Genomic DNA, 21,469 nt, shown 5'->3' on the forward strand with positions numbered 1-21,469 from the left:
AAACATAATTAATCATGTTAACATCCCAAATTAGGCCAGTCAACTTGTCAAGAAAATGCATCTTATCATGTCGACATCCCCATTTCAGAAGGTCAACTTGTCAAGACAATGTATCTCATCACGTCCACATCCTAATTTTAGTAAGTCAACTTGTCCAGAAAACATATCTCATCATGCTAACATCCCAAATTAGGCCAGTCAACTTGTCAAGAAAATGTATCTTATTATGTCGACATCCCAATTTTAGTAAGTCAACTTGTCAAGAAAACATATCTCATCATGTTAACATCCTAAATTAGGCTAGTCAACTTGTCAAGAAAATGTATCTTATCATGTCGACATCCCCATTTCAGAAAGTCAACTTGTCAAGAAAACGTATCTCATCATGTCGAAAGTCCTAATTTCAGTAAGTGAACTTGTCAAAAAACACATCTCATCACGTTGCCATCCCAAATTAGGCAATTTAACTTGTCAAAAAAAGCATATCTACGGAAGCGTCTAAGTGCCATCCAACTTATCGACTTGGCGAGATAATTTACCTCGCCAAGTCGACTTATCACTGACATCATGTTGACATGGTATGATATTTTTTCTTGTTATGTTGACTTAAAAGTTTGTTATGTCATCTTGGTGAGATAAAATATCTCGCCAAGTCAACTTAGTAAAACGTGGATGTTGACATTGCAGGATAAATTAACACGCCAAATCAACTTAGTAAAAACTGGATGTCGACATGGCAAGATAAATTATCTCGCCAAGTTGACTTAGCCAAATATGGATGTTGACTTGGCAAGATAGATTACCTCGCCAAGTTGACTTAGCAAAAAATGGATGTTGACATGGCAAGCTAAATTATGTCGCCAAGTTGACTTAGCAAAACCTGGATGTTACCTTGGCAAGATAGATTACCTCGCCAAGTTGACCTAGCAAAAAAAGGATGTTGACATGGCAAGATAAATTATGTAGCCAAGTTGACTTAGCAAAAAATGCATGTTAACATGGCAAGCTGAATTATGTCGCCAAGTTGACTTAGCAAAACCTGGATGTTACCTTGGCAAGATAGATTACCTCGCCAAGTTGACCTAGCAAAAAAAGGATGTTGACATGGCAAGATAAATTATGTAGCCAAGTTGACTTAGCAAAAAATGGATGTTAACATGGCAAGCTAAATTATGTCGCCAAGTTGACTTAGCAAAACCTGGATGTTACCTTGGCAAGATAGATTACCTCGCCAAGTTGACCTAGCAAAAAAAGGATGTTGACATGGCAAGATAAATTATGTAGCCAAGTTGACTTAGCAAAAATGGATGTGGACATGGCAAGATAAATTATCTCGCTAAGTTGACTTAGTATAAAGTGGGTGTTGACATGTCAAGATAGGGCCTATTATTTATTAAAATTCGCCGTAAAAAAGGATCCTGGGAAACACCACGTGTTGAAAGCACGGTCAGCGTGCATCCATCAGGCGGTATGGGACATACAACGACAGACTGGCAATCAATTCCGCGAAAACCATTATTACCCCGTGTTTTTTGCCGGAACTCTCTTGACGGTTATTAAATACACACGCAAACCAGTGTTTGACGGTTTTTTACTCAAAATGTAGCCGATCATCACATCAGCATCTGATGATCGAGATGATCGAGGATCAATTTTCGTTGCTCATCGATATCTGGTATAAAAGAAATTTATCAACAAAATTATCACTACTGAATTGGGTACTTTTCCTGAATTCAGTGTTTTCTTTCAACTCTGGTAAAACCCCCTTTTACTGTGACCGCCACCGCCTGGCATCCATCTTGTCTCACGATCATCATGGAGAGTAGCAGCAGCAGCAGCCTCGAAGATATTGATACCGGGACCGGTATTATACCAACAAGACAGGTTCCGGTATTTATTTCTTACGGGCAGCACACAAAAAAACTTATGTTACCAAAAACCTATGGAAAGACAGAGTTGGTAACCCGCTGTACTGAGGTAAGCTTATAATTGTTATAACTTTAAAATGACATGCATGACATGCTTGACCTACCCTTGGCTCAGTTGAGACAACGTATCATGCAATACATGGTAGGCCTACCCGTCATGGACATGGTACATGTAGAGTAGCAGTATTAACTGAAACCCCTCCGCTGACTGAACTACGAGAGGTTTGAAGTGCTAGTTACTACCATGAGCGTAAATCTGGGGATAGGCTACAGATGTAAAATTGACAAAGTAACAAAGTTACGTGAAAGTTTTGGTGCCAGTCAAAAGTTGAAGTCCAATTGCAACCAAAGTTGGGTCATAGATATGGAAACCTTCACATGTTAATGAGGTCAAAGGTCACACCCAAGGTCAAAGGTCATCTGAGGTCAAGTTGTAAGATAGACTATTCACTTGGTCGGTGCCACGTCACACGCGGAAAAAAGCCTTCTAAACCTGTGTACGCACCACAGACGCACATGTGTAGTCCCCCTTCGGCGCGCTGGTTACTATGCACGCGATTGTGCGTAGCTGACAACGAGGACATGTCCGACCAAGTGAATACAGATGTAAAATTGTTAACTCATTTGACAAGTTAAATTGAAACCAAACTAGGCTCAAAGTTCAACATCCAATATGTTATAAAATAGACTGAACATTTTAACAGAAAATTCAACATGCATCCCCAAGGTAATCGCCAAATCAGTCGACACTGTCTTGTTTAATAAATTGAACCAAATTGGATCTTTTCTTTACCAATTTCGCATTGAAATGGCAATTTTTCGCGTGCTTTGCTTGCATTTGGTCCAATTTCATTTAATATAGTAGGCTTTCATAGAGATGTAGCTTCAAATGGTAAATTTATTCATTTCAGAGGTAACTTACTAATACTATCGTGGAAAGCTTTGCATACAATGCAAAAACTCAGAAAGTGTGGTGAAATCTTTGTTCCGTACCATTCCAAAGTGACAAATCAGGGAACATCCCTTTAAACATAAAAAGGGAATGCGGGGCTGTAAACCCTATTTTGCGATTCCACAAAGGGCATACATACCCATAATGTGACTGTTACTACTACTAGTATTGATCTTAATTAATTCACTAGTACAATTTGCAACGTATAGAAATTTAGTGTGAAAGTTTGGACATTATGGACAATTTTGTACTTGTCTTTTTGGTCCACTTATTGTGACACTATAGAGTGTCTGTTCAGTTCAGTGTTAGTCCATCCACAAGTCCCAAGACTACGGTAGGCCTATGTGAGAATTACTAGTCGGAGAGAGCCGAGCTGGACCCTGAGCAGCTATCTAGTATCAGAGATCCTGGCATTAAATAAGGGATGGTGCTAGATATAAATACAATAAATGGTCCTACTTGTAGGACTATACAGTGTGACAATTTGCAACGTATAGAAATTTAGTGTGAAAGTTTGGACATTATGGACAATTTTGTACACTTGTCTTTTGGTCCACTTATTGTGACACTATATAGTGTCTGTTCAGTTCAGTGTTAGTCCATGGTAGGCCTAAGTGAGAATTACTAGTCAGAGAGCCGAGCTTAAGTTAAGTTAACCTCTTCATGTATTGACATATTGTAAATGCATGGAAAACCAATGCATTTACATGTATGTTATACATGAAGAGGTAAACTGAAGACAAATGTTTGTACAAAATGATAATCACATTGTAAATTTGTAATAATTTTTTTTTCTCCAAATCCATGAAAAAATAGAAAAATTTAGCAAAAATTTTTTTTTACCGATATCCGATCCGATACCGATATCAACAATATCGGCGCCGGTCCGAACCCCGATACGTACCGGTTATGCTCTACTATCTAGCATCGTAGATCCTGGCATTAAATAAGGGATTTTGCTATAAATAAATTTTCCTACTTGTAGGACTATTCAGTGTAACAAATAACTCACTTCTACATGTAGGCCTATGAACAATTATTCATGGCGTCAACCGCCAGGAGTACCGTACTATGAACATGCACAACGCATTAATCTAAGCACTGCACATAGCGCAATGTAAATAACCGTGCGACCACACTATTGCCACTGTGTAATGACATTATGACACTCATGGGAAATTGAACTGAACAATAAACTATTTTTATTGCAGCCCATCTCCATACCCACTTTTGAACCGAGTATTTAACCTCTAGCCTCCGTCTACCCCACCCCAACAGGAAATTGATCATTATATTTTTTCAATTTGTTTTGCAGCTGTTTCCAGAATTAGATGAGTTCTTCATCCAGTACAAAGATAAAGAATATGATGATGGGTGGGTAGATGTGGGCAGTGACTTTACTGTTGCAGAAAGAATGCAACTGAAAGTGGTGGATATTACTGGTAAGTTGGCATGGGTCGTAAACAGTCAGATGGTTAACTTGCTGCATACAGTCAGAACAAAAGTACTGGTAGCACAAGTCCAGATAGTTGACAACTAGGGATCCAAGTTCGACAAAAACCCGGAACAAGAATAGTTCTCCCAGAGGTTTTCCTTAGTCCAACAAATAGGACACATTTTTAGCTGCGAGAAGCAGTCTACAACTCATCGCATGGGTGTAGGGTGTGTGTGTACGTACGGAAGTATGGGTGTCAGGCTGGATAAAGATCTCAGAAAAAAGACTATCCATATCAGATTGGAAATTGTACTAAACCATTTTAGTCTAGGTCATCTAGGGGTCATTTGGGTCATTGACCCTTTGCTTACAGTTTTTGGTCGCTGTATCCACATACTTTGATGAATTTGCATGACACTTGGACACAATGATACTTGGGTAGAGTCACACATGTGACCTCAACACACTTGGGGTCAAATGTCATCTAGGGGTCAATGGGGTCAAATCTAATATTACAATGATTGTAAAAGTTTGTGATCGCGAAACCAGGTGAGACTTGTGGTTTGAGAACCGCCTTGTTGTGAAATTCTGTTACTAAAATTGACATTTTCATTAATTATGAAGTAATGTCTTGCTGAATTAAGTTCTTTAATTAATAATTCAATGCCTTCATCTGTGTCGTAAAACCCCTAGCAACAAATTCTTTAATATCTGATCTAGAGAATATGTAAACAAAGACTGACATGAATTTAGCTCACTGGACTCTAGTATAGGTTAGTTTGAAAAAATGTCACATTGTGTTAATTATCACTGTGAGCCAACAGGATGTATCATATTTAGATGTTACTTTATAAACAGACATTAAAGGGATATTCAGTGATCTTGATCAAGCTTTAATGAATAATATTACTATAGAACCACGTTATTAGATGAGTTAAAGTGAATGCAGTTTTGTCAACTATTATGACAGTGCATACAAAACTATTATGTATTGTTGTGCTGTTGCAATTGAATATTACAGCAACATAGGCCTACTAGTATCATAAATATAATAACGGGTTCACAAAAACGTTGTTTTAATTACACTTATAAGCAATATGCCCAATAGTTCTGAAGTTGTAGTGTGTAATCACAACAGCTGAGTTACAGGGGTCTATTTTTTAGAAAGTGCTAATTTTTCCCACCTAATTTATTGGATCATTGGGTTCCTTCCCCATTTCATGTGTACCGGTACTTATTTTGTTGTTTACTCCTGAATTTCTTTCCCAGTTTCATTTCAGCAGATTTTTTCCCTACCCAAAAAGCAGGGCATTTGCAAGAATTTATACCCCTGTAATGAGATACTTTTTTGTGAACTCTTCATGTTCTTGACGATCATACCAACAAGAACCAAAGAGTAGCTTACAATTCAATTTAATGTAAAATTCATAAAGAACCCATGCACTTTCCATTTCAATGAAACTTAATTATTTTCATTTTAATGTTCTATATGTATATATTTTCAACAGAGTCCAAGAAGAGACAAGTAACAAGTTCAGACGATGAGGGAACAACAAAAGGTAATTTCAAAGTAATTTTCAATGTTATATTTAAGAAGCTATATGGTACTGTTAGGCGACGAAAAAAACCCCCCTGTTTTACGGGCCCGACCGACCCAGATTTTGCGGGGTTTTTTTTAATTTTGGAAAAGTAGTTTTTAAAAAATTTCAGATTTTCCTCAGATTTTCGTGATATTTTAGGATAATTTTAGCCCCCGGAAATTAAAAAAAAAACAAAAACGCCCGACCGACCGACCCTACTTGAAAAGTCCGTCCGCCCGTAAAACAGTGGGGGTTTTTTTCGTCGCCTTATGGAGGTATAAGCATGTCCAGTGTCATATACTAAACGGGGAAGCCCTCCTTAGTCTATATCCAGTGTCATAGACTAAACTGAGAAGCGCTCGTTTTCCACCCAAGTGGCCCGGGTTCGATTCCCGGCAGCATCGCTCTGCTGGTCCGAGGGGAAAATGCTGAATTTTTCTGCGAGTGTGGGAAATGGTTAGGGTATTCAACTTTACCACGGCGTCACGATGGTTCGTGACATTTGGTGGCTTCACTTAGTCATCACAAACGAAGAACTTTGTGCCTGGAGTTTCAAGAAATTTTGCTACCTTTTTCTACATGCTGTTGTGACTAGCCTGGTGCAGAATTTTGAACCTTTGTCACTAATAGTGAGTGAGTCTAAAGTGACACTATAGACTCACTCACTGAGTCAAACAGCATCGTGTAGTATTAGCTAGTATTTCTGCACCGGCTGCCTGACGAAGCAAATGTGACCATATCTTCCAGTCCTTCACACCGATTTCTGCCTCTTCAATGGTCCACCCCATGAGTAGATACTCTAGGTCATGTTTGATGACATCTTTCCATATTGTTCTGGGTCTGCCAGGTTTTCTTTGTCCATGGAAGGGCAAACTTATAGACTACTATAAGCTTAACGGTATCGAGTGTATTATTGTAAGCCATACCATAGATAGTTTCTACATCAACCGACTTGTTCATTACTCATTTAGCTGTGCCGCGTCAACCTTTTTATGTTGTGATTATGTTCTTCCTTTATCAGGGAAAAGTACTTAATTTGTACTTTGACATTCCAGAGAGGGGGAGATTTCGAATGCTGGAGAAGTACAAACACTGTGAAAATTGCACTTGAAATGTACTTTATTTAACAGAAAAATACAGTACAAGTACACTGTATTCTATTTTACTTTGACATTCCAGAGAGGGGAAGATTTTGAAGACTGAAAAGTACAAACACTGGAAAAAGTACACTTTAAGTACTTTTCCCCAGTACATTTCAAGTAAACAAAACAAGAAGTACAAAAATACTTGAAAATTGTACTTTTTGAGCGTTCAAAATTTCCTCTACATTGAAATGTCAAGAAATTTGTTTTCTACCAGGGTTGTATCAAGGAACAGGATTTAAGACACAGGGACGTGTTTTGATTGGAAGGAGAGTAATGTCACGGAGGTATAAGCATGTCCAGTGTCATAGAGGCTGGGATGTCCTCTTTTAGTCGGCGTTACGATGGTACATGACAGTACTACGGAGACTCATGAACACATCACATGCGTGACCAGAAGTTGAAACAAAACATACCCTTAACAGGAATTGCCTTTTTAGCCAAAAACACCGATAAACAGGAATTTGGCATGGTTTCAAGACACATTTCCCCTAAACAGGAATTACATCCCTAAACCCTAAACCCTAACCCTAAACCCTAACCCTAACCCTTTTCTGTGAAGAGGCTATATTTGTATTTTGCAAAGTTTTGCCAGTTAAAACAACATAACACCTTGCACAGATCATATGTCACTAAAAGGGATTCAAACATTTTGAGCTATCTCAATTATAATACATAATTATAGTGATAATTTAAAAGATTACTCATTGAATAACTCAATCAAATTAAATGCAACGGGTGCATTTAATTTGAACCGGTTACACTTAAGAGGTTGTTACACTTAAATTTATTGAGTAAATACAGGACATTATTTTTTTGAGTGTAGGCCTAAAATTTCACAACCTGGGATGTGAAAAATATGAGCTTTCTTCTGATATATAAGAATCTCAATTTTGGGAATGATGCTGTGGATCAGGTCACACGCTTTTAATTCCAAATGGGAAATTTTGAGAAAATTGACTACAGAGTCAAGTAACAGAAAACATCAGTGAGACTTAAATGATTGAGACAGACTCAACTTCAAGACCGGGGAGTCACCATATCAACTTTTTTACCTAAAATTATTTCATTTGTGATATAATATTATTATTCTATGCAGGCAAAAGTTTGCTGAATGCCATTAAGGGACGCCTAAAGAAATCAAAGAAAGCCGCAACTCAATCAAACACAGCCACCACGTCTACCACTACCAGGCCATTATCACCAACAGTTAAGTTCAGCATGGGCTGGATGAACTTCAATGTAAAGAGACATGAATTTACACAAGTTCGTTCGGCAAAGGGAGGTGGATCCCCAACAATCACTATGTTAAGGAGTTCTTCATATGAAGACGTCCTGAGAGAGGCTTCAAGCACATTTTTCCCAGGTGGGAAGTCGTCAAATTATGGCCATATCAAAAATATGGAGTGCCATTTGGCTGATTATCGATGTAACAGGATCAGTGCCGAAGGGTGGACTCTCAACAGTGAATACACAAGTGGAACTAAGCTAAGGCTTTATTTGTGTACAAAAATAAAGGTAAGACATCAGTGTACACTTGAGGTGCCATTTTGTTTATTGCAATTTATTTGGAATTCAAAACTTCTCTCACAAAAGTTAACAGAATTTTTTGTTTTAAAAAATCAACTTGATTTTGATCAAGGCTTCAAAATACATGAACACAATTTCCAGATCCAAAATCCAGATGCTACTCAGGCAGTCAGTTGGGGCATTTTCCACAGGGCACACCTATACCCAATATGCAAAAATTGCAACTGCACAGTTTGCAGTTATTTGGAATTCAGTGGTTTTTAGATATCATCAATTAAAAATCAATCATTCAAAAAGTAATACTTGTATTGTTTAAAAAATGATAATTATTTCACAAAATATTGAACAGTATTTTTAGCTTAAGATGAGAATGCGACTCGTTGTTGAATTCAGTCCAAATGGCAGACTTGGAATTAGGTGTTCTTCGGCTTGTATCATGTGATAACCACTTGACCAAACTGAATGTGGTTTTCAACAAAATGTACAAACACAATTGGGGTTTATGACCTACTCCCGGGACCTACTCTCAGTTTTTAATTTCAATATTTTTAGTTTTGAATTTATGATCCATCAGAGTAGCTAGCATCTTAAGTCTTTTGGTATACCCTGTATGGGGAGGGGGTACCCAAAATATCATAGCCAAAAAGAATACGATTAGGTTTGTTGAATGTAAACAGGGATAGGGATTGAGAGAGAGAGAGAGTGGGAAGGTAGGTCTACCAGAGCCTGGGATCATAGGAGGGTGAAATAATAGTCAAGTTATAGAAAATGCCGGTGGTAAAATCAAGCTTCATGGCTTTCAAAATAGCCCATTTGGGTATCATCAAATGCATAAAACCCAAGAGGGACCCCCACCGGGCCTTTTTAAGCGGGCCCCTGGAATTCACGCCATGAGGATGCTCCTATTGACATGCATTGGATGCATTTTGGGGGATTGTAATGTTAAGGATGAAATATAAATATATACGTATGGACGCCAGGGTTCCCACTATTTTGAGGAAATGAAATTCCATGAGTTTTCCATGATATTTCCAGGTGAAAATTCCATGAGAAAATGTTTCAAATTTCAAAGGTCAAGATGTTGCGAGCAAGGCACGCGACATGTGGATGTCATATGGGTATTTCCATAAATAAGGCACACACTGGAAAAATACCACTTTCAGTGACTTAATCAGATCATAACTAAGAAAGTACAAGCCCCATGCTCACTTTTACTTTTTTATACTGTTGTCCACGGGTGTATCTTCATTATGAAGTGAAAAAATATTTTCAATTATGAAGGGGTCATATATATTTTGAAGGAAAAAGCACCAAAAATATCACTTTTTGAGGCAAAAAATTGTGACATTTTGACCCCACTGTCAATATATTAGTCTTACAGGTTTATGATGAGATAAAATGGATTATAAAGGATCATAAATGACAGAAAGCAAACCAATTTTGAAAACTATAAACTGAAATCATGTATAAAGTGTTGATTTTTAGCATGAGGGCAATTCCACGCTGAATGTCAACCAAATAGCCAAAATTTCAAATTTGCAACCAAATTTTAATTCTATGCCTATGTTGTAGCCAAGAGTCCAAAGTTCAGGAATTTTAGTTTATTTAGCGACTTATGTTTTTTGATGTATAAACTAATTAATATAAATTTGCATATTTACAGCTTGCAAAATCAGTAAAAAGGCTTGTTTTTATTTATTCCATATCTTTTAGACACATAGGTATGGTGTTAAAATGAATGTCAGGCACAATAGTAGTACTGATGGGGAAAGTTTTGAAATAAATTTAATTTTGATCAATGGTCGATAAGTCTCTTTAATCCAGGTAATTGGTACGCATGATCTCATGTCATTCCGCAACGCAAAAGTACATTTTTTAGGATAGCAAGAAGAAAATGTTCCCTATTTTCATGTTACTATAATTTCTCTGCACACTATTGACATGCTTCAGAATGATAAAAAAAAAAATTGAAAAATTCTGTTAATTGATAGTAGTAACGAGCGCTATGGAATGACATGTTATGGAATGACATCCGAAAGTGACAAATTGAAGAGTGCCCAAAATCAGTCAAAATTAATTTATTTTTCAGAATAATTGAATAGTATAACATTCTAGTAGTAGGCCTATTTTAATGCATGTATACATGTGTTTTCAAACACATAAATTAGCCAAAACTGACATACGCAATTCCACGCTATGAATGACATATTTACACACAAAAATCAACTTTCTTTTGCGTAAAACCCAGAGACAACCCATTTTACAACTTTATTTGATAATAGCTTTTGATACTTAAAAAATAACCTAGGAAAAAACTAGACTGCACTTCCAAGTATCCTAATTTGCATGCAAATGTGTGTTGCGGAATGACGCAGATGCTATTTTTATGGGTTTTTTAAAACATTTTTAAAGAAATAAAAACTGTTAACTATTTAGGCTGGATCATTACTGAAGTTACTTTTTGGAAGTTTTGAAGTGTTAGCTAACTGACAAAAACATTTTCATAAAACATAATCATCAGCTAGGATTGCTAGTAGGTCATCAAAACATAAGTACATGTAGGCGTTGCGGAATGACGGTGTGAATTTATGCAGACTGGTCCAAATAAATAAATGACTTTTTCACCCTTATATACTTTATTTTTAAAGAAAACTGGATATACCATTTGCACAAGATGTCAAAGTGAGATGTGGTGTGGGTGGGAGATGAAGGGTGGGTGGGATATGGGGATATGGGATGACTAGATGTAGGCCTATAAAAAAATCAAGTGACAATTTTTTGTAATTACCTTGTAACATTTTTCACAGCTCTTTTGATTTAGGAAGGATAAATAAATCCAAGTTAAAGTGTGAATACAACATGATTACATAAAAAATTATTTAGCACTATTTTCACTTGACTATTACACCTGTCTTCCCATAGTCAACACCCCACTATACATGGGCCCACACACCCCACTCCACCCTACATCTCCCACCCAAACCCCATCCCACTTCATCTAGTGTAAATTATATAAACATTTTTCTTTAAAAATATATATGGATGAGAATGCCATTGATTTCTTTGGACTCTAATGTGCATAATTCACACTGTCATTCCGCAACGCCATTCCGCAGACGCCTACTTTTATTTTTTGATGACCTACTAGACAACCTAGCTGATGATAATATTTTATGAAAATGCTTTTGTCAGTTAGCTAACACTTCAAACCTTTCATAAAGTATCTCCAATAATGATACAAGCCAAAAGTTCACACAGTTTTCACTTTGTGTAAACATGTAAAAAAACCACAATCTGCTCTATTATTCCGCAACACAATTTTGCATATGCAAATTAGGGTACTTGGAAGCGGTTCAAAACCCGTCTAAATTTTTCCTTTTTTATTTTTTGAAGTATCAAAAATATATTTTGTTTCCTCTATCAAATACAGTTATAAAAAGGGGCTTAATTACAATTCTCTGGGTTTTACTCTCAAAAGAAAGTGGATTTTTGTGTGTAAATGTAATTCACAAAGCAGCGTGGAATTGCCCATATCCATGAGGGTTACGTAAACTCTACAAATGGGTTCATAATGTGACACAATAAGATTTGTTTCAAAATTTTGTCTTTCTGTGTGATATATACCAATAAAAATTGAAAGTTAAAAAAATATTTGAAAAATGCCTTGAGAAATAGAAACAATAGTAGGCCTAAATTTCCTTTAACAACCCTCAACCCCCCTGCTCATCATGTGAGGCCAACACTTGTTTCAAATGGTTCAAATCATGCAGTAATTTATTTTAACAGGCCTACGACCTATTTTCTTTTGAAAGTAAAGAAATTGTATGAGATTCTTGCAAACAATTTGAAGACTCAAACAGACTAAACAGCTGTATTGCTGGAGGGGTTTCTGAGCAACAACATTACTGTCTCTTTCTGGTTAAAAGACAGTCATAGACTGATTTTATTTTAATTAAGGCAAGGTACACAATGCACCAAGGCATCAGATTGGTAATTGTATTGTGAAAGCCAGGTAATGATCGTCAAAACCGGGTAATCTACAAAAAACTTTATTATGGCCCACTCTGTAAGTGCTATAATGTTATGATTTTTTTAATTCTTTAGAATCTGCAGGATAATTCTACTGATGATGATGACGATGACGATTTACCCGATTTCGGAGTGGGAGGTAGGTCTAGAATCAAACACCATATATATGTCTTTATCTATAAGTACGGTACTTTAATCACACACCCCATATCGAAAAAAGAGAATTTGCGGATACTAATCCGATGGTCTCCGGATAAGCATTGGCTGATTTCACATGCAAACTAGGTGCTATCGGAGAAGAATCCGATACCTTTTTGGGTAAGTAGCGGATAACTCCATATATGGTCTATTGAAACCATCGGGTAACCACCGGTTGGCTATCGGATACTTATCAGGTAGCTTTTGGGAATCTATATAGCGGATGTGTAACAGGTAAGTATCCGATGGTTATCCGAAAGTTTAGCGGATATAGCTATCGGATACCTATCCAGAGTGGGAGCATTATGCGGATACTAATCCGATGGTCACCGGATAAGCATCGGCTGATTTCATTTTTGGTTAATCGGACATACGGTTTTCGTGATATTGAAGTTTTACTTTTCTTTGTATTCTATGGTTTTTGCCAATATATTGATAAAGATAATGAGAAAAGTTGGCAAAATATGCTCTTGAATATTCATTTTTACCAATAATTTCATAGTACATTTATCTTGCCAAAAACTTGGCCAATGTGTTCCTATGGCCCAAAACATTAACATATAATTAACCTGTTATGCTAATTTGCATATTTGCATAATTAGCTTTTATGATATTGCTCATAATCAAAACAACGGTTTTGAGAATTAGCCTAATAACTTATTGCACTTTTTGGTTACATTAGACACCTGTTCATCCCATGTGAGATCATGAGAGATTTGAACACAGAAGACGATCCCTGGTTGCTGTACTAATTTTGGTGTTGGTCACAAAATATTAAGGGGGATACCTATGTCACCAAACCTTGGCACTCATTACCAGAATCGCAAAGCCAAGAACCATAAAAACCAAGAACCACTCTAATTCCAGTCTTGGTTTTCCAAAAGGCTTCACTGCATGACTGTGCATTATTTGCCAAACTGGATAAGCAAGCTGAGTGTTTATTGATCTGAATAGGAAATATGAAAATCTATTTTTCTGTTTTTCCATTGTGCAGCTGGGTCATCGACAGAACCAACTCAAGCTCAAGCTGGCCATGGGCGAGAAGCATCTCAAGATCAAGCTGGGTCATCGACAGAACCAACTCAAGCTCAAGCTGGCCATGGGCGAGAAGCATCTCAAGATCAAGCTGGGTCGACAGAACCAACTCAAGCTCAAGCTGGCCATGGGCGAGAAGCCCGGCGAGAAGCATCTCAATATCAAGCAGGGTCGACAGAACCAACTCAAGCTCAAGCTGGCCATGGGCGAGAAGCATCTCAATATCAACCTGGGCCTTTGACAGAACCAACTCAAGCTCAAGCTGGCCATGGGCTAGAAGCATCTCAAGATCAAGCTGGGTCATCGACAGAACCAACTCAAGCTCAAGCTGGCCATGGGCGAGAAGCATCTCAATATCAAGCTGGGTCATCGTCACAAAGCTGTAAGTATTTATTATATATTTATTTATTTATTTATTTACGGATTCATAATCCTGTCTATAGAATGGCGATTTCTGTCTGTACATCCTTCCTTCCATGCGCCTGTTCCCGGGGTGGGGGGGGGGGACTACTCAGTACAAAAGTGGTTATTAATGGGGATGTACTGCAAATTTGGGTAGCAAAATCGGGCCTTCTGGTATATTAAAGGAAGGTGACCTGATATATTTGGAAAATAGGTTTCTTTCAAACTGGCGATAACATAAAATGTTGCCATTTATAGACATTCACACAAAAAGAACATTTGTAAGTTTGACTAATTCCTACTGTATTACTAACATTTTTGCAGGTCAAAAAAAAAAAGTAGTATATTTGAGTTTTTTTAATGATACTGGAGATAATCATGGATGAAATTGATATCAAATGAAAGATCCTATTTTTCTCATCAACATACTGAAATTTGGTGTTCTAATTGGTATATTTCAGAAAATATCATCAAAAACCTTTGAATTAGTCAAAATTTGGTATACCAAATTTTGACTAATTCGACAGTTTTTGACGATATCTGCAGAACTATACTGAATTGGAATGCCAAATTTGAGTTTCTTTATCAGAAAAATGGGGCTTTCTACTGATATCAAAATCTCAATTTTGATGGGGAAAAAATGGGATGATGCTGTGGATCGGGTCACCTACCTTTAATGGTACTTTTTCTTTGCAAAATTTGGTATATGAATGGGTCAATTTTTCTTTGAAATTTGGTATTTGTATGGGTGCTACTTTAATAGTGTGTTGCGACGGCACATCCCTACCAAAACCAAAGTTGAGTACCCCCCCAGGTCTGTTCACAAAATTTAACATTTGCCTGTATCTTACACATCATGCTTGTAGCCTCAGGGCTCAAACTTTGCACCATTATTGACCTTAAGGGTGTGTATAGTCACCTTTGGGCTCCAGGGGGGAAATGAGTAAGGAGCCCAAATCAAAACTTTTTAGTGTTTTTAAAATTTGAAAACAAAAATGCATTATAGTTCCCTAAATGTTGCAAATTCCCCCCTCCCTAGTGTCCTATAGATTTGGATTTAAAATTTGGTCATTTATTTTTTCAAAATTTTCAGTGATTTTAAAATTTGAAGAAAAATTGAATAAATATAATTCCCTCATCTTCCAATTTTCCCCCCAATGTCCTATGGACTTAAAATTTCAAATTTGTCATTTAGTTTTTTCCAGGGTTTTGAAACTTGAATTAAAAAAATTCCCTTAGAATTTTGCAATTTTTCTCGCAATGTCCTATGGACTTGAGATTTCAAATTTGATCATTTATTTTTTTTCTAGTGTTTTTTAAAATTTGGAAAAAATGCATTAAACTATTTCCCTGATCTAGCAAACGTTTTTCCCCAATGTCCTGTAGACTTGAGATTTCAAATTTGGTCATTGTTTTTTCCATATTTTTCAGTGTTTTTAGACAATTGTTTCCAGTGTTTTTTATAAAATTAAAAAAAATGCATTAAAATAGATAACTCCCTAATCTGCATATGTTTTTTCCCCAATGTCCTATAGACTTAAGATTTGACATCTGGTTATTGTATTGTTAATGATAAACTCTGTGATCACTACCAAAACTCAGAGTAACAGTATTTATAAAGGTAACATGTTATGTAGGCTTACACATGCTTCGACGTTGCAGGCATTGTGGAAAATCCTTGGGGAAAATCTAAACGTTTTGCCCTGAGGCGACGGAAAAAAAGTTTTGTTTTATGGGTGGATGGAACTTCGAGGTAGGGTCGGTCTGTCGGCATAATTTCTTTTTTAAATAATTTTTTTGGTCAAAATTCCGGAAAAGGGCTTGAAAATGTGACAGACTTCTTTTGGCTTGCCCCGCTCACATTTTTCTTACAAATTTATGTCAAAAAAACCCCCCCAGGTGTTTTAACTTTTTTTTGTAGAATAAAAAAATCATCTCGGTTGGTCATGCCCGTAAAACAGGGTTTTTTCTAAGTTTCGTCGCCTTACAGGCACAATAATTAGTGGCTTTAAGAGTGCAGATTTGTGCTCCCGGCCCACTTATTTCCAAGTTTGGTAGCAAGACAGTAGACTAGAACAGGGGTGAATTTGAACACTAGCCCGACAGCCAGGGGCCAATAACTTCAAGTTGCTGTTGGGCCAGCAAATTTAATGTTTGATTTTCTATTCCATGCTTATGAATTTATGTTTTAAACAACAGATGACCACTGAAAAAGAACAAAATGGACTATACATTGTACATGTAGTCTAAAAAGGCCTTACGAGCATTTGACTTCAGATAAATAGTAGGCAGTACATTTTTTGTACTGGGGTGACATGGTTTTTTCACATCTAGGGTTACTCACCCAATAAGAAATCTGATGGGTACCCATTTGCAAGGCACTGGGCACATTTCCTTTTCAGAATGCATTACATGTTAAAGTATAGCAAAACAAGAGGCTAATTTCTAGGGTATCAAGGCAACTGAGGGTTGATGCCTTTGATTATTTTGCATCCTGCCAACGGTGACTGAAAATGTTAAGAGTACACCTCTGAGCAAGAAAAATTTCGGTTGGAATCAAAATGTTGGTCCATTGTTGTTCCAATGTTGTAGGGAGATTGGCCCAACACTGGTCATACTATCTGGGGTTTTATATAACAGTAACAAGAAAACCATAGTAGACTAATTTTTGTGAAGAATACACAGAATAAAGTGTTGACAATCAAATACAGAACCTTTGATAGACTACTTTATTTGCTTTTAATTTATTTCTTGTAACAGATTTTGAAGAAGCTGTAGGTAGTGGTCAACCAGACTATGCCATAGATGAAGCCCAGGTGCAGGGATCTTTTGGTTCAGGTGATGTGCCTCCATGCCTCCCAGTGACTCTGAAACCTTCAGGTCTCCAGGTTTTGTGCCTGCAGGAACCCCAACGGTAGGTTATGAAACCCATATTCATAAGGGTGCAGACCAAATGTGTGCTCCAGTAATGCACACATTGTGGAGCTCACATTCAGGGTGTGTTTTGGCGGCATTCCCCCTACTTGAGATATTATAAAGTTTATAGTATCAAATTGAAGCTTAGGCAAAAAAAATGTTTGATTGTCCTCATCCGACAAACAGTATATCGTCGCCCGACCGTTGTAAGGCGTTTTTTATTTTTAATTTTCAGAAAAAGAAGATTATTGTATTAAAAATATACTAGATTAATTTTTTTGTCAGTGTATTAAATGTAAAATTTATAAAATAAACTGCATGCATTAAAACTGATGTTAAATAAAATGATACAATATGATAGTGATTTTGCTTTTCTATATTATGAAATAATCATTCCAACATGGTTTTGAGGAGAGTGGATAAGGCAATATTTTGCCAAAGAGTATAAAATGGGGGATTACAGGGTATGGGTAGTGGTGTCATACTTTGAAATATTAAGAAATTAATTCTAGTCCTTCCACCAAGGGTTAAAAGGATCCTGGGGTGATGCACTCGACTTTGGGTTTGACATTGTGTGTCACCAAAAAGACCCCCTGTTTTATTATGTCACCCTATGACCCCCCGCCCTATTAACAAACCTCCTGTCACTGAAAGACCATGACACATCTCTCTCATTCAAAAAACCCTAGTTTTCTCATTTGTCTTTCAAACAAGTGTTAATTTTCAGCCGAAAATGGGATTTTTGGAAAATGTAGCTATATCAATATTTTGTGAAATAAAGATCATTTTCTGGGCCATTTTGACACAAATGGAAAGCCCGTATTTTGGAAGCATCTCACTGAAAGACCCCTGCCTTTTGACATGTATGATATATGTCACTAAAAGACCCCTATGTCTGAGATACATGCTCTATCTGTAGCAGTCGTATGTCACTCTGTGAGTCAGTACCACCCCCCCCCCCCCCAACACATACATCCGGGAACACCTCTCTGTGGATGGTAGTCTATAATGCCACAGTCCATTAATATTGTTTTCTTTGTGTTTATTCTTTATATGAGTTTACTGAGCCCACAAGGACAATTGTAAGTTGAAGTTCCAAAGTGAGGACATTTTGACATAGTGATGAGTCATTCAGTGTAGCTTTTTGTTGAAAGGATCAAGAAAACATCTTGTTTTGATTTATTGTGTTTCAATTCAATTCAGCATAATTTTTAACAATTTTAGACCAAAATTTGCAACTTTGAGGGTAAAATTTCAAAAATGCGCATGAAACATGCAAACAATTTGGATTTTGTGGTGCATTCGATGAATAAGTGTTGAAATTATCTAAGGTGTAGACTGCAGCTGCAGTGAACCACAAGTCAGACTAACATAAAATAATTAGAAACCTGCAAGTACCAGTATTTTTAATACATGTATGTGAATAGAACAGCGTTAACAGCTCACAACTGGCAAAATTGGAAGAGAGTATTCCTTATATGCCATTGCCATAAAATTTATAGGGTAGAAGCAATTGGTCTAAAAAGTTCCAATTCTACTTTAAAAATTACGGTTTTGTGAGTATGTAAAATTTTGGGCAATTTCATGAAAAGTTGATATTCTTCTTTAAATAAATATACTTTAAACTAGTTGATCATTATGTTAATCTTTTCCCTCTCCATCTCTTTGTTTAACAGGTTCACTTCAAGGACAACTCTGACATATGCACAATATGCTGTGACAGGCAAAAGACCCACTTCTTTCTTAATTGCGGGCATTCCATATGTTTGCCTTGTGGGTTAACACTGTATGAAGATCCAAAGAAATGCCCTTTTTGCCAAGGACCCATTCTGCAGATCCGTAAGATCTACTAGTACTGAAACTCATTAGCACGCTTAAGTTTCCACTGTTTTTACATTGTATGTTGCAGGATTGGACGGTTAAAACCACCCCAGTTTTAGCCGCCAGGTTAAAATGGGTTTAAACCAAGCCGCAGTTTTGAACACTTAAAAGTGGTCAAAAGTGGTAAAAACCCAAATTGTACTTATTTAATGGATTTTTGAAGGATTTTCACAACTATTTAATGTATTTTCCCGGGGTTGCCAATAAATTCAGCATGCATGACCACAGTTTTTCCAAACATCCCTAAACCGGTTAACCTTCTCGAAGCCAAAATAAACCCTTAATGAGGAATCTGCATTTTCTTCTGAAGCCAAAATACACCCTAAATGAGGATTCTGTGTGGTTTTTTTTCCAGGATTCACACCCTAAACAGGTATTTTATACAGCAAGATTTTGAAAAGGTACCCTTTTCTTGAAAATTACCGTTTTTTAACTCCTTAACGCGTATCTCGTCCAATCTATAAAAAAAACCCTTTTACACGTTTTCTTGGTCAAGCATGCTTACAGTGATAATATTTGACTGCCCCAACCTGGTGTATTTTGAAGTGTTAAGACATTATATTATGTAAAGCATCATTATTAATGATGATTGCAACACTATGGGCTAGGCTGATGCCCAGGGGCCCAGTTAAACACAAGGGTGTACACATGCGTGACCAATTTTATCCTGCTAGCAAAATTACTCCCTAAACAAGTTTTTAGTGCACTTCCCTTACCAATATTGACCCCAAAACAAGTTCTTGTTAAATATGACCTCTAAACAACTTTATCTATTTGCCAGCCATAGATGTGAAAAGATACAAGTGATACGCAGAGCATTTTTAAATTGGAAATGATACGCTCAAAAGAAATCGCAAAATCAGGGATAACATTCTTTTATGAGAAAGGGGAACAAAACGAGTTACCCTAAACATGTTTGACCGGTATTTTAAACCATCCTTTTTCTTGAGAATGAGTGTTTTTGATACCCTTAACATGCCTCGCGCATGATGGGTCTAACACTGAAAAAACACCCCTTTTTTTGGTCATGCCTGTGTACACCATTATAATATTTAACTGCCCCCCTGAGGACTGATGGTATGCATTTATACATTTCTTCAGTAGATTTCTTCAGATAAAATTGAAAGTATGCATGCATACATTTCTTCAGTAAATTTACATGTGTACCCAATACATGTATGTATGTTGTGTAAAAACTGTGATGCAAAAATATATTTTTGTAGACCATTGAGTTTTGGTATGCTGTTCCAGAAATCAAAACACCTTTTTCCTTTATAACCCTACAAAGGTCTAATAAGCATTCAGGAGAGTTTTTTATGATCAAACCTCCTGAATTTTAAATCTTTGTGACAAATGCATCATAATGTGCTATTAAAACTGCATAATTCAGAATCTTGAGCTTTTCAGTAAAAAAATAGAAAATAAACATCTCCCCCTAATTTCTGAAAATCTGGACAAGAAACATGTTTACTTGGCCTTATTTCTTGTAAACTGTATCCATTTTCCATGCTATTGAACAAATTACTGTTTTTACACTGTGGTTGTTAGGTATTGGAATCATAAAATGGCCAGTACTATGAAATGTCACATCATCATCTTCCAGATTGGTCAATGAAGGCATTTTTAATTAATTATTGCACAGCCCCTTAAATGACATGAATTAGCCGACCACGCTACCTTGCCTTGAAAAAATACATTGATACATCATACCAATAATAGTTTAAGATTGCTGGCGCCTTGGTCGTACAAATTATCAAAATTTAAGACAACAAAAAGTACATTCCTGGTAAAGTGTTAACATATTTTGAAAACTACAGATGGGTTTATAAGAAATGTGAAAACAGCACCCTCCGCAGTTTTCAAATCGTTATAACATCATGTGCAAGCAAGATCCCATTGAATAAACAGCTCTTCACATAGTTCAAGGCCCTATTAAGAACGAAGTCAAATGAAAACTTGTATGGGATCTTAGTAGCCACATCAAGTTATGATGAATTGAAAACTGCATGAGGGTACTGTTCATCCCCGTGTTCATCTTGATTTTCAGAACCGAACTGTATGTTACACAGTCTTTTGATATTTGAAGTAAACTAATGTTTGGAAATTACAACTTTCAATAACTGTGGTATAATACAAACATGCATCTTTTCAGAATGTATAGAGAAACCCTATTTTTAAATTTTAAACACAAGTTAGCTAATAGTGGTTAGATGCTGTATTTTCTTGACCAAAATTTATTGATAGGCCTACTGTTCAGTGTTTTAAAACCATAGATATAGAGGGGAGATACCATTATTTTCCAGTATGGATAAAAAAATTGGGGGTATTTGGGTTTTGCTTGGTTAGTGTGTGTGTTAACTGCATCTTCTTTGCGATATGAGCGTTATTTCACCACGCGAGAAAAGCCACAATGCACATCAAGTTAATCGCGCACTTTATAA

The 21,469-nt window shown here is 36.7% G+C and overlaps 1 protein-coding gene and 1 long non-coding RNA gene across 2 annotated transcripts; both read left to right on the top strand.

Moving 5' to 3' along the window:
* Positions 1-3,786: 3,786 nt before the first annotated feature.
* Positions 3,787-13,970, top strand: LOC140147520 (uncharacterized; the record flags this gene model as incomplete). The annotated part of the gene is made up of 5 exons (XM_072169302.1): positions 3,787-4,322; positions 5,824-5,874; positions 8,137-8,555; positions 12,672-12,735; positions 13,789-13,970. Coding segments are annotated over exons 1-5 (744 nt in total), but the record flags the coding sequence as incomplete, so codon positions are not given.
* Positions 13,971-13,977: 7 nt separating this feature from the next.
* On the top strand, positions 13,978-20,694 carry LOC140149202 (uncharacterized). The gene is made up of 3 exons (XR_011858564.1): positions 13,978-14,211; positions 16,992-17,145; positions 18,824-20,694. It is a non-coding gene; the product is annotated as an uncharacterized lncRNA (long non-coding RNA).
* Positions 20,695-21,469: the final 775 nt, after the last annotated feature.

The sequence above is a fragment of the Amphiura filiformis genome, chromosome 3, assembly GCF_039555335.1.
Source record: "Amphiura filiformis chromosome 3, Afil_fr2py, whole genome shotgun sequence".
NCBI lineage: Eukaryota > Metazoa > Echinodermata > Ophiuroidea > Amphilepidida > Amphiuridae > Amphiura > Amphiura filiformis.